This window comes from Panthera uncia, chromosome A2, assembly GCF_023721935.1.
Source record: "Panthera uncia isolate 11264 chromosome A2, Puncia_PCG_1.0, whole genome shotgun sequence".
NCBI lineage: Eukaryota > Metazoa > Chordata > Mammalia > Carnivora > Felidae > Panthera > Panthera uncia.
In genome coordinates this window covers 16,309,199-16,323,335 of record NC_064816.1, presented here as the reverse complement: position 1 = coordinate 16,323,335, position 14,137 = coordinate 16,309,199, and the positions used below count along the sequence as shown (strand labels likewise).

At 37.5% G+C, this 14,137-nt stretch overlaps 1 protein-coding gene and 1 non-coding gene across 13 annotated transcripts in view; one reads left to right on the top strand and one right to left on the bottom strand.

Annotated features, from left to right (window-relative positions):
* MAP4 (microtubule associated protein 4) overlaps positions 1-14,137 on the top strand; it is a 206,403-nt gene that overhangs the window by 96,807 nt on the left and 95,459 nt on the right. For all 12 annotated transcript variants that reach the window (XM_049642576.1, XM_049642580.1, XM_049642581.1 and 9 more), the window contains one exon: positions 3,409-3,477. In XM_049642576.1, coding sequence (XP_049498533.1) covers positions 3,409-3,477 — 69 coding nt within the window. The remainder of the gene's footprint in view (positions 1-3,408; positions 3,478-14,137) is intronic.
* Positions 2,617-2,747, bottom strand: LOC125931157 (small nucleolar RNA SNORA51). Its single transcript, XR_007460408.1, has one exon. It is a non-coding gene; the product is annotated as a small nucleolar RNA SNORA51 (small nucleolar RNA).

Below are 14,137 nucleotides of genomic sequence, written 5' to 3'. Positions count from 1 at the left end.
GACGCCAGTCAGGCGTCCCTACTCTTAAATTCTTTAATGTGCTCTGGGGCGCCGGGGTAGCTCATTCAGTTAAGTGTCCAACTCTTTGATTTTGGCTCAGGTCATGATCTCGTGGTTGGTGGATTCCAGCCCTGCATCAGGCTCCATGCTGGGTGTGCAGAACCTGCTTGGGATTCTTTCTCTCTCCCTCTCTCTCTGCCCCTCTATGCGCCTCTCTCTCTCTCTCTCTCTCTAAGTAAATAAACTTAAAATTTTTTTTTAGAAGTATTATAAAATTCTTTAATGTGCTCAATTAAAACAGGACTTTTTGTCTGTTTAAGTCTTCCTTTTTGTCCTTATCTCTGGTTCCCCATCAGTGGTGTTTGGATATATTCTTTCATATTTTTTCTGATTATTTGTGTGTGCGTGTGTGTTATAATGCTATTATGCCATATTTGCTTTTCTTTTTTTCTTTTAAGTAGGCTTCATGCCCATCATGATGCCCAATGTGGGGCTTGAAGTCATGACTTTGAGTTCAAGACCTAAGCTGAGATCAAGAGTCGGATGCTTTACTGACTGAGCCACCAAGGCGACCCTGGTTTAATTTTTTTCTTAATATGGTCTGGTATTTTCCCATATCAGTACAGGAAGAGTTACCTCATTTCTTTTAAAATTGCATATTATTTCATAATTTAGTGAATCTGTCAGTGGGCATTTGTAACTTTTTAAACAGTGCCATAGTCAACATCTCATTAACATTCATATTTGTGCACTTTTATGTCTTTCTCTGAACTATGTACCTAAAATGGATTGTTGAGTTAAACAAGTATATCAAAATTTGATAGACTGCCAAGTTGTCTCATAAAAGGTTGTTCCGATTTATATTCGTTGAGTGGTGTAGGAGATTACCTGTTTTCTTACACTGTGCCAACACTGGCTATTAAATTTTAAAAAGATTTTATCACGCTCATGACCAGAAGATGGTATTTTTTGTAATTTGCATTTTCCTATAATCTGCATTTTATTTTATTTTTTACAATCTGTATTTTAAAATGAGGCAGATTTTTTAAAATATGTGTTCTTTCTTGAGCTAAGAAGAATAAATTTTATAAATGTACTTTGTGAGGGTAAAAGGAAATTTATGCTAAACATGTTCTATCCCATATTTGGCATAAATGTGGGATAGAACATAGTTGGTATCTCTCCGGATAAGTAAAACAGTATGTAAAGCCCTAGTATGGTACCTAATGCATGGTGGATATTCAATAAAAGTCTGTTCTCTTTCATTCCTTTATTTTCTTTTTCCTCCAGTTAATTGATAATCTCTTTTTGGTCTGCCTTGTTCTTTAGGTTTTCTGTAGTTGTTCCTCTGTTATCTGAGATAACAGAATGAAAGATATTTTCAGTGAGTTTATGTGAAAGATTTCTGCCTTGGATCTGTGGGAGTCAGAAGGTTGGACAGTATAGTTTCTTGTCTTTCAAAGTAAAATCTTGCATTTTATATTTTTGTAGCATACATTCCAGATTTTTACTTGTTTTATGAAAAATATCTCTAGGGGCACCTGGGTGGCTCAGTCGGTTGGGCGTCCGGCTTTGGCTCAGGTCACCATCCTGTGGTTCGTGAGTTGGAGCCCCGTGTCGGGTTCTGTGCTGACAGCTTGGAGCCTGGAGCCTGCTTCAGGTTCTCTCTCTCTCTCTCTCTCTCTCTCTCTCTCTCTCTCTCTCTATTCCTCCCTCTGCTCGCACTCTGTCTCTCTCTCTCTCTCTCCCTAAAATAAATAAAGATTAAAAAAAAAAGAAAAAAAAAGACAAATATCTCTGTTAAGTTCTTGAGAGGGACTCATGAGAAGCTCTTGGGTTGGCAAGCTGACCGCAGAGCTAGATGGGTTGCTGAAGTGTTAGATGTGGTCAAAGCCTTTAAGAAAAGGTTGTACATCCTTATATTCGTCTGTGTAGTAACGCAATTTCATTCATGATATAGTAGAGCAAAGAAACTAGAATAACCAAAACAATTTTGGAAAAGACCCACTATAGAGGACTCACATGACCTTTTTGAAATACTGTAGATTCAGTAATCAAGACATTGTAGTATTGGAAAAATGGATAGACTTATAGGCCGGTGGAATAGAAGAGAGTGCAGAAATAGATCCACACACAGTATATGTGATTTTACTACAAAAATGCAATGGCAGTTCAGGGAATAAGGATAGTCTTTTCAACAAATTATACAGGAATAATTAGATGTCCATAGGCAAAAAATACAGATCTAGACCTGTAGCTACACCATATACAAAATTTATCATGTATCATCGGCCTTAATATGGAGCCTAAATTTGAAAACTATAATAGTTCTAGAGGAAAACGTAGGAGAAAATCCTGTGGCCTTGAGTTAGATAAAGATTTCTTAGATACCTCACTGAAAATATAAGGAAGCATGAGGGAAAAATGAAAAATTCTAGTTCATCAAAATTTAAAGCAAAAGACACAGTTAAGACAATGAAAATACGGGTAAGACACAGTTTGCAAAGCAAAAGACACAGTTAAGAGAATGAAAATTCAAGTTATAGACTGGGATAAAATATTTGCAGAATTCATCTGATAAAGGGTTGGTACTTATTTTTTTTTTTTTTTTTTTCTCCATGTCCCCCCATTCACAATACAGACCAGGCAAAGCACCTGGGCTGGGGTGTATATGGGTGGATTTACTCTGCCTCCTCTTTCTGTACAGTCAGTGTAAGAACACAGCCTGTGGTAAGCACCGGGAGGCTCATTGGTACTTAGAATGTATAAGGAATCCTCAAAACTAAATAATAAGAAAACAACCCAAAGAAAAGTGGTCAAAAAATTTGACCATTCAATTCACTAAAGAAAGGGATGGCAAATAAACGTGAAAAGATGCTCAATGTCTTTAGTTATTAGGGAATGTGACACAACTATACTCTATCAGAATAGGTAAGATTAAAAAAAAAAGTTCTCTGCTTCCAGTAGTGCTACTGGTGACTGTGTAATCCTCACCCTCAGGAGTAACGATGATGCCCTGGACTCTTTGTGTGGGAGTTCCAAATGGCCCTGTGCCCTTGGAGCATTGGATTTGAATCACAGATACAAAATCTGTGGTGCTTAATAGTGGTTCTAATTGAATACAATGGTAATCTTTGACAATTTACAGAACAGAAAGGATTTCAGTTTGCTTATTAGGAAAGGCTCTTCTATAGTGTAGAGTCTGGGTCCCGTAAAAATGAATGACTCCGTTGTGTTCTATATTTCTGGGTTTTCTTTTATTGGATCTTTAAATTTTGGACATACATTTATCTGCTTTAAGCTCATGCTATGAAGAGTGACAAAATTCTACCTAGTTAGGTAGTGGGGAGTGTGTTTTTCATACTGCTGTCTGTCACAGCGGCTAATTATTCTTTGTGGTTGTTGCAGGTACGCCATCCTCTAAAGCAACAGGGCTAGCCAACGGTGATCATGGAATGGAAGGGAATGATACTGCGGGTAAGTGGTTCCCCGGATTCCCCAAATGTGGAGGTGAAACAGTCACAGTAAACACCTTGATGAGCTTCTTTGAGGAAGACTGTTAGGGAGGCATGTGAATTATCTCTAAGGGTTTTGTTGTTCTTGTTGGATGTATTCAAATCCAAGGCATCTGCCACATAACATCTCTAACGACAGAAGAAAGAGTGGTATTGAATATTTGTTGTAGTTGTGCCACACAAGAGCTGGATCAATCTTAAAACTACGATTATAGATGCAAACTAATCATCATCAAAATATGTTATATTGGAGGCCTTTGGCCACTACAGCTCTTTACACAGGCTTTTCCCCACTGCACTTAGCTTGCTTGCCATGGCTTAATGTTGGGAAATCTGTGAGCCACAAATTAAAAGTTCTTTCCTTTCTATTTTGCCCTCGGTCTTTTTCTCCCCACCCCCCCCCCCCCACAACTGCTACTTTTGAAATCTGTCTCTAACTTTAGCTCCAGCCTATTAATTACTAAGGCTTTGATATTCTGTCAGCTGGCACTGAGTTCCTATGGGTTTCCACCTCATAACTAGCACCAGCTCTCTGACCCCAGAGCAGAATTCTCGAAGAAGTAGCAGGATCCATAGGGATGTACTGTGCAAACCTTCTCTTAGGTAGCCATTATGAGAGTCATGTTGTATTTTTATAAATAATTGCACTTTGCAGTTGTAATCAGGCTGACACTGTTGACCCAAATGAATAGACTTCTAATGGTCAAGCAAACTGTTCTTTGCAACAGAGCGTGCCCTTAACTGGGGCATAACATTCGATTCACATTGCTGCACTGGAGGCAAGCACTAGACACATACTGTGTCTGTGTTTCCCTTGTATGCATACCTCAGCCTTGAGAAGACTTTTCTTGAGCCGCCATACGATTTCTGTTTGTAAGGCTTCCAGAAAGCCTCCTCTTAGCAACAGCAATTATTCCAGGATTTATTTTTTATTCTGTGACCTTTCAAAATGTCCTCTCTATCTTTGTACCTCAGATATATTGATGGCTGGTTTCCATTTGTTGTGAATGTTAGTTTTACCCACTGACATTAACATCCTTATTAGCAGCTCATTAACTTAGAAACTCTTTACTTTAAAAGCTAAAAACAACCAGAAGTGACACTTGTCTTCCAGTTTTGTGAACAGAAATTTTTGTATTTATTTGATAACCTTTGTTGTATTATTGACTGTTTCTGTGCCTGCTTTGAAAGCAGAGTCATCTATGTAGTATAGTTTTAAGGAAACATTTATGGAAATATACCTGTGATTAAAGGAGAAGCTTGAACATGAACTTTTAAAAAATGTGTAAGTTCAGCTTTCTTTAACAAAGAGGCAGTGCCGGGGGAAGAAAAGGCTTGGAGGGGATTGATTTGATTAGCCAGTTGAAGGAGTGGATGCCATTTTCATCCAGAGAGGAAACAATTATCAAAACTAGAGTAGATTTCTTCCCCAGCAAGATGTCAAGTATGACCAGAAGAGACCCAAACTTTGGGTAGCAATTGCTTCCGATTGCCAACTCTTACTAGCACGGAAAAAATTGAACTGGAAAAACATGCAGCCTGGCCCTTACTGTTTCAAGACTTTTAGTTCCCTGGTGGCAGAAAAGAACCCAGGGATTTATGAATTGCCCACTGACATGATGGCAGCCGGTAGAGTATGGTTTGCATACCTGGGAAGATGTGTGTGTTCTGAATTTGACCTTTTGAAAATATGCATGTTTCACTGGGGGGTGGGAATGAGTAGGGAGGGGACAAAGAGTGCATGTTTTTGGAGCATGATGTGACCTCATTCTGATTTGGCCATTACTAACTAGAGCACATAGCTCAGTGCCATTTTGAAAAACTCCCATTTCTGTTTTATTCAGGATGTTGTCTCTAGTCCTAAGAGCAGACCAGCTCCGCTGATAGCATATAAAGGGTGTATGAGCATCTTGCTATGTTGAACTTGCTGTTTACTAATGACCTGTGCTTTTCTGCCCTTTCCTTCCCCTTCCTACTTCTTCCTCCCTTTCTATTTTTCTCCTCCTAGAAGCCTAGCGTGTCTCTCCACACTGGGGCTGCTGCAACACCAGACCAGTGATCTTTCCTAAGCACCGTTACACTTCTAAAACCTGCAGCATTTTGCAGAGCTTTGCTTTTCCTTCCTGGACACGATGTAGAAGAAGCAGAGGGTAGTTCTTCGGGGCCTTTTCTGCTGCTGCCTGAGCAAACCACCTGCTTCCTCTTGTGCTCTGCAGGGCTTGATGGAACCTCCTTTCCCTTTGTGAGCACAGAGTACAAGATGAATCCTTGGGCATCTAATGTCTTTTATTTCTTGTTCTTTTTGAAAACTCATTTTATCATTTCATTCAAATCTCACATTTTTCTTTTTTTTTTAAACATTTTGAGTTGGCCTTTTCCATGTGTTTTTTTCAGCTCTTCAGAATGAATCAGGATATTGTAACACCAAATGAGAACGTGTGCTTTCATAAAGGGATTGAGTCCACCAGTACTGCAGTGACCCTCCCTTTTCCTCTCCCTCCCCTCTCCCTCTGTGAGCTTGCTTTTAGGGAAGTGCAGTCTTTCAGGCTTACCTCTAATTCTCTCCACCTTACTAAAATCTGAATAACGATAGCTATTTTAATGTAGAGTAGCTCTGACTAAACTTTGAAAAGTACTTCCTCGAATTAAATCATCTTTTGTTATTTGTAAGTTGGGCTGAAATTGTTTTTATTACGAAATGACGGTTTATTTGTCTAGAGGCTTAGATTCTCTTGAAAATCTGACAACCTTTTATTGTGTATGAAATTTTATAACCAAAGTTACTTTCATAACATGATCATGAACTATCAAAATAAGAATTGAGAAGTTTAAGAAAGTGGAATCCTGTATAGACTACTGGGATGTTGATACAGATAGAAACAACTTTTTCTGTAAAAACATGAGAATGAAAGTATATCGCAATTCACTGAACAACTACAACCAACTTATCAGGTTTCTAATGACGTGGTTTTCAGATTGGATGCAAACTCTGTTCAGGTAGTGTCTTGAATCCCTTTGGTCTCTGGAGAAGCCTTTTTACAGCATTCCAGGGGGACTGGTGGATCACATGGGAAGACCTTTACAAATTAGCATTTATACTCAGTGCGTTCTGAGGATTGTCCCAATGAGACTTTTTTTTTTTCCTTTTTAAGTTTATTTTACTTATTTTGAGAGAGAGGGAGAGGGAGAGAATCCCAAACAGGCTCTGCACTGCCAGCACAGAGCCCAATGGGACTTTCTTAAACTTGTTCCTTGTTTTCCCACACTAATAGCTAAAAAATCTAGAAGAACTATTTGGGAAAAGTACTGTGGAGCTTTTCAGATAATAACCTTTGATTGGATTTTTAGCAGAGAGATTTTTAGAGAATATAATACCTGGGCCAAGGTTTGAAATCTTACAGGAGTTCTGGCTTAAGAACCAGAATGTGAAACGCTCCAGGTTTCTGTCCTCTAATTGATTATGCAGGTTGTCACAGTCAACCAAATTATTGATTGTTTTGGATTAAGATAAATAATTGGCACTAGATTCTAGGTAGATTTTGAGATGTACATTATTTTAGATCCTCTGACACAAAACTACTTTTGAGATGGAAAAACCAGAATATTATGAAAGTTTAAACCGAGTCCCTGCAATGACTTCTGGAATTCAGGAAGCATTCCCTCTTCTGGTCACAAGCAGGAGCTTGCTCCTCTGCCAGGAATTCCTTCTGTGAGTTCTTGGAGAAAAGACACTTAGAGGAAGCACATTTGAGGGACGTTGCTTATGCTTACCTCTGAAGCAGTTGATAAAATATAAAACTCTTAACTGTAGGAGAGCACCCATCAGATAAAACCTAGCACTTGCCCTTTGGTGTGCAGTTAGTTGTTCAGTATGTGTTTTGGTTTTCTGTGTTTGTTTTGGTTTTGGTTTTTTGGCTAGGAACTTTGCAAAACTGGCAGTGCTAACTTTTAAGGATCAACTTTGACCTTTTTCTAACTGTTCTAACCAGTCTCTACAGCTTGTGCAAGTGACAGGTGGCTGGAGAAGCCCAGGGCCACCCTACTGTGGCAGTGGTTGAAGGGACACACTCACGCTCCATTGCTGACACTGATTTATTCCATTTTGGCTTCCATTTTGCTTTGTTTTTGTTTGACTCTTTTTCCCCAAATATGTTTTTTTATTTATGGAATTGAAAATTTCCACTAATAACAGCTAAAATTCCATGTACATTGTTAGCTCTGTTTCTCTTGGATGTTTCATGTTGCTTCAGTATAGCTTTGTACAAAGTAGCCAGTTCTGTAAGGATATGCTGTGTTGTCATCATGGGCGTACCTGAGTGTGAGGTTACCAGACTGGTCAGGTTGTTCTATTGAAATATGTTTCTTATTTGTAATCTTTCTCTTTCTCTCTCTCTTTTTTCTTCTTTCGCCCAATGTTGAAGATGTAGAACTTTGTTTATAAATAACATTTTATATAACCTCATTCATGCACCTGAGTTTATACTTTTTGTGACTTTAGACTATAACAGTTTGTATTTGGGGACATTTTAATGTGATCATTGTGCTAATAAATAAATTACACTAATAAACATCTTACATTAACACCTTACAGACTGGATTTTGGTTGGAGTCTTAATTACTGAAGTATGATGTGACTAAGACATGAGTTTGGCAAATAAAGACTTGAGGAGTGAATTCTCAGTCTAAGCTTCTGATCCCACCCAAAATAATTTCATAGTTGTATGGGCATTTTACTCTTTGCCAGACATTTTCATTTTCACTTACGTATCTTTGATTCTCAGAATAACTCCTTTTCATCCAGAATCTGTATTAGGTAAGCCCAAATGACTGATATTTTATGGTATCTGCTGAGAAAAACAGTTGGCAGAGTGGCAACATGCAGTTAATCCAAAAGAGTTTCATGGCATGTCAATTATTGTTCAATACCTTCTAAGACTACATGTGTGTGCTTAGTTTAGTCCAGTTAAAATTCAGGTTCACAGTCTTCCTAAAATGCCTTCTGAATTATCATTTGAAACTGTTACATTCAACGATATTTTAATTTTGTAACTTTATTATTTGATGATCTCTAGTATGCTGCTTCTGGGAAGAATTCAACAGAATGCCCAATTCCCTACCCATTTCTGGGTTACTGTTTCTTTACAGTAGGTAGATTTGCAAATGCAATATGTTGACTGAACTAAGACATTGAAAAGATTCTATGCCAAAGGTAATTTGCATGGTATAAAGAACATTTTTCAGCTTGGCACATTGTTTACTAAGAAAGTTCAATTTAATGTCCTTAGGTTTCCCTGTGTGTATGTGTTTGTGTGTGTGTGTGAGAGAGAGAGAGAGAGAGAGAGCACGCGCGTGCCTACATGAGCAAGTGGGGAGGGGGTCAGAGGATCTGAAGTGGGCTTTTTGCTGACAGCAGATCGCCTGATACAGGATTCGAACTCACGAACTGTGAGATCATGACCTGAGCCAAAGTCGGATGCTTAACCAATTGCCCCCCGACCCCAGTTTTTAAGATTTTATTTTTAAGTGATCTCTACACTTAGCATAGGGTTTGAACTCACAACCCCAAGATCAGGAGCTCCACCGACTGAGCCAGCCAGGCTCCTGCTTAGATTTTCTTTTATTAAGAGGGCTTAACAATCTATTCTTATGTTTAAAGCACAAGGATTTAAACACTATAAATAATAATTCATAGTCCTGACTAACTTCTTATAAGTATGCTAGGATTAAAGGTTTTGGTGATCAGGACAATTCTTAGATCTTACTAGTGTATTCATTTTGATGAAAGTGAGATGAAATCTGGCTACTGTTGGATTCTTCCCCCTTGTAGACCTGATAATACATTGGAGCTGGAAGCCTAGAGAGGGTTCTGGACAAAGACATAGGACTGGTGGGGCAGGCACAGAATGTCAGCTTCATTTCTAAGTCACATGTAAGAGTGGATTATCCTCAATTTTATATTGATGCTGTTTCTGTTACAGTGAAAGCTTAACAAGGCTTAATCACAAATTATTTGTGGAATAAATGTCTGTGCTACCATGGAGGCTAAGCTAGATGCAGTACACTAAGTCCTCCACAAATGGCAGTGTTACTGGTGGTTTCCATAATGAACTGATGAGGTGGGTTTTTATTGTGAGAACTGTTCTGAATGTGATGTGATATCTGGTCATATCAACAGGGGAAGATGAAACTGCTTTGTTGGAATGTCCTGGCACAAATGATGTCCTAGGGGTTTCATCACTGTCTCCTGTAGCATCAGATAGAATGCAAGGGATTTAGCATTAGAAAAATTCTCAGGAACCATAAATGTGAAATCTTAGCAGAAAAATAAATCTGTAATGTTAGAATTTCTGAGCAGCTATTGTAACCAACCTCTAAGTTGGCATTATAACTTATAAATGAAGCCCAAACATAAAGCTGCACAATGTGTTCCTAGATATAGACATGGCAAGACCTCCTTTTCCCTGCCTCATCCCCAAATCCTGGAAACAAAAGTTTAATTACTTTCTTTCATTTTCCAGATAAAAGTTGCATGTTGGAGACACATCAGTAAAATACAAACACCTAATGTTTCTTAAAGTTTTTTTGCTTCATGGTTTTCTGATAAAGATGTAGAACTTCTCAGAAAACTCCACATATACCCATTAATACAACATGTTACATTCACTTTTAGGGTATTGAGGACTCCCTTGAAACCAGCTCATGCACTGAGCATTTAATTGTACAGTGAGCCATTTGATTTCAGTGTCTTTTGGAACTTGGTATTGAATAAGACCAAATAGCTTCTTCCTGAGGTTTTCGTGACTCCATTATTCTGATATGCTTTATATAAAAAAAATTTTTTTTTAAGAAAATTTTACAAACCTTTGTGTCAAGGGCTGACTTTCAGTAGATCACAGCGAGGGAGCTGCTCTGCTACGTATATAACCCCGACCCAGAAGCAGGTCGTCTACTCTGACATACTTAAAAAAAATTTTTTTTACATTTATTTATTTATTTTTGAGAGACAGAGAGAGACAGAGCACAAGCGGGGGATGGGCAGAGAGGGAAGGAGACACAGAATGCAAAGCAGGCTCCAGGCTCTGAGCTGTCCCCACAGAGCCTGACACGAGGCTCCAACCCACAAACCATGAGATCATGACCTGAACCGAGGTCGGAAGCTCAACCGTCTGAGCCACCCAGGTGCCCCTCTGATATACCTTTTAAACCATAACTTTGTTTATATAATTTGCTTCTTTTTGTGGAATGAAACTCTACCTTATGACAACAGGCATATGTAGATATAGAATATTTTTCTTTTATTTGTAATTTCATAAGTAATATACGAGTACATTCTCCTTTCTTATAAAATGAAAGCATTTATAGATACAGCCATACTGTATCAGAGACCAGAGGATTTTTACTCAAAGAACTAATATTCACACACAGCTTCTGTAAGTTGATCTTGTATTTTTACCTGAATGTAGACTTGAACAGATTTTTCTGATACATCTCATGAATGATAAGGATAACTGTCCTCTGTATAGCATATTGGAGTTTATTAACTCTTTCGAATGTATAACAGTATATCCATTTTTCATTTGAAGAAGTTGAAGTTAGGTCAATGATAGAACTCAAACTCAAACGTAGGCTGATGAGCCCTGTGCTCTTTCTAACACAGCCTGTCATATCACAGTGGGTCTTCTAAGTGCTAACGAAGTTCACAAAGGTAGTTGGAAGGAACGGACCTTTAAAGGCCTGTGTTTTTGTTTTTGTTTTTAAGTTTGTTTATGTATTTATTTATTTATTTAGAGATGGTGAGGGAGGGAGGGACAGAGAGAGAGGAAGAGAGAGAAAGAGAAAGAGAAATCCCAAGCAGGATCCTTAGTGTCAGTGCAGAGCCCGATGTGGGCTCAAACCCACGAATTGTGAGATCATGACCTGAGCCGAAATCAAGAGCCAGGAACTTAACCGACTGAGCCACCCAGACGCCTCTAAAGTCCTGTTTTAAAGGCCTTTTTTAGTCTCTACTTTCTGGGAGAAAATCCAGGCTGAGGCAAGGGCTTTGTGTATAGGTAGTTTATTTTGAGAAGTGATCCCATGGAAAAAAAGAGGAGACCAGGAAAAGTGAAATTGGAAAGAGGACAAGCCGATATGAAGAAGTATCACTAACTTAGTCACTTCTGTGGACAAAGGGGCCTTAATTCTGTGCCATCTCTCAGTTAACTGTTGTACTTCTGGGTTTGCACTTGTGCAGGGCCAGACTGCAGATGACTCGTCTCTGGCATCAAGATGATGTGAGGCAGAAAACTCTGGTTTGGTTGAAATAAAGTGCAGTCAAATCACACCTACATGCACCTGGATGCTGCAGTTATAGGTAGAGTGAAAGATGGACTTTTAAGGAGGATTGGGTACAAGAGGTGTCCAATTAACCCAATAGATTAATTCAACAAAAGATTTATCTGCTTATGCCTTATTATAAGGAATAATGTCCTTGAATTCTATAGAAGGAAATTTGAAGGAATTTCATCTATCATGGAACTAATTTCCCAAGCCTAATTGTTAGAAACTATATAACTAATTATATAAGTTACAAAAATTATTTCAGGAATTTCCAATCTTAGTGTTTTCTTCTTGAATCAGTTTCAGTAGTAACTGCCTTTTAAGGAATTTGTCCATTTCATCTGTAGTTTGTTGTTGTGCCATTGTTTCTAATTTTTGCTTATAAACCCTTTTATTTCTGCAAGATTGGTGTTGATATCTCCTCTTTCATTTCCGAGTTTAGTAATTTGAGTCATATCTCTTTTACTGATCAGTTACAGTTACAAAAGTGTCAAATTTTGTTGATCTTTTCAAAGTATCAACTTTTGGTTTTGTTGTGTTTTCTGTGTACTTTCTTCTTTGTTTCATTTATTTCCAGTCTCATTTGTATTATATCCTTTCCTCTACTTGCTTTGCATTTAGTTTGCTTTTCTTCTAGCTTCTTAAGGTGTAAAGTTATGTTACTGATTTGTGATTTTTTTTTTTTACCCCCCTTTAATGTAAGTACTTATAGCTATAAATTTCCCTCTGAGCACTGCTTTAGCTGCATCTCCTAAGTTTTGGTGTGTTATGTTTTCATTTTCATTCGTCTTATTTTCTAATTTCCTTTATGACTTCTTTGACCTATTGGTAATTTAAGAGTATGTTGTTAATTTCCACATGTCTATGAATTTCCCAAACTGCTTTCTGTTGTCATTTCCTAATTTCATTCCATTGTAGTTGGAGAACATATTTTGTATTATTTCAGTGCTTTTAAATATATTCAGGCTTGTTTTATGGCCTAACATATGGTCTGTCCTAGAAAATGTTCCATGTGTACTTGAGAAGAATGTATATTCTGCTGTTGTTGCATGGAGTGTTCTAAAAAATGCCTGTTAGATCTAGTTGGTTTATAGTGTTGTTCAGGTCCTCTATTCCTATTCTGTCTAGTTCCATTAATTATTGAAAGTGGGGTATAGTTCAATGGTTGAACTATCTTCTCAGTTTGGTTAGTTTTGATTCATATATCATCTATTCATATATATTCATATATGTAAATATATATATTCACATATTTTAGGACTCTTATCCTAATGTTTTAAAGGAGAATTTTGATAATATAATTAACTCATATGATTTTTACATTGCTCACAGATTAATTCCTTTGAAAAATTCTAGAGTGTGGATAAAAGGATGTATACAGACGATTACTACAACCATGAGTCTCTAGGAGCTTCTAAAGCGGCAGTGAAATGTCAGTCACTGGTAGGAAGATTTAAAGTGCTTTTTCAAAAGATGACTTTTTTTTTCTTTCAAAATCCAACCACTTTTTTTTTTTTTGGTAAAAATAGAAAAATCTAACCTAAAATTCATGTGGAATCTCAAAGGACCCTAAATAGCCAAAACAATCTTGAAAAAGATAAAGTTGGACGTTTCATACTTCTTGATTTCAGAACTTAATTGCAGTGTTACAGTAATCTAGGTCCTAGCCTAGACGAAAATAGACATATAGACCAAGGAATACAATAAAGAGCCCAGAAATAAATCCTTGCAAATATGGTCAAATGATTTTAAACAAGAATGCTAAGACCATTCAATGGGAAAAGATAGTCTTTTCAACAAATGGCATTAGGACAACTGGATACCTACACGCAAAAGAGTGACATTGGACTCTTACTTTATACCAAATGCAAAAATTAACTTAAAATGCATGAAAGACCTAAATATAAGAGCTGAAACTATAAAACTCTTAGAAGAAAACATGGGGCAGAAACTTGATGACATTGGATTTGGCAATGATTTCTTGGATGTGACACCAAAGCATACCACAAAAGTAAAAATAGATAAGTTAGACCCCATAAAAATTAAAAACTATTGTGCATCAGAGGATTCTATCAGTAGAAGGCAGCCCATAGAATGGGAGAATGTATTCGCAAAATGTGTCTGAACAAGAGATTAATATCCAGAATATATAAAACACTCCTACAGCTCAACAACATAAAAACAAGATTAAAATGCGTAAGGGATGTGAATAGACAGTTCCCCAAAGAAAATCTACAAATAGCAATAAGCACATGAAGAGATGCTCAACATCACTAATCATTAGGAAAATGCAAATGAAAACC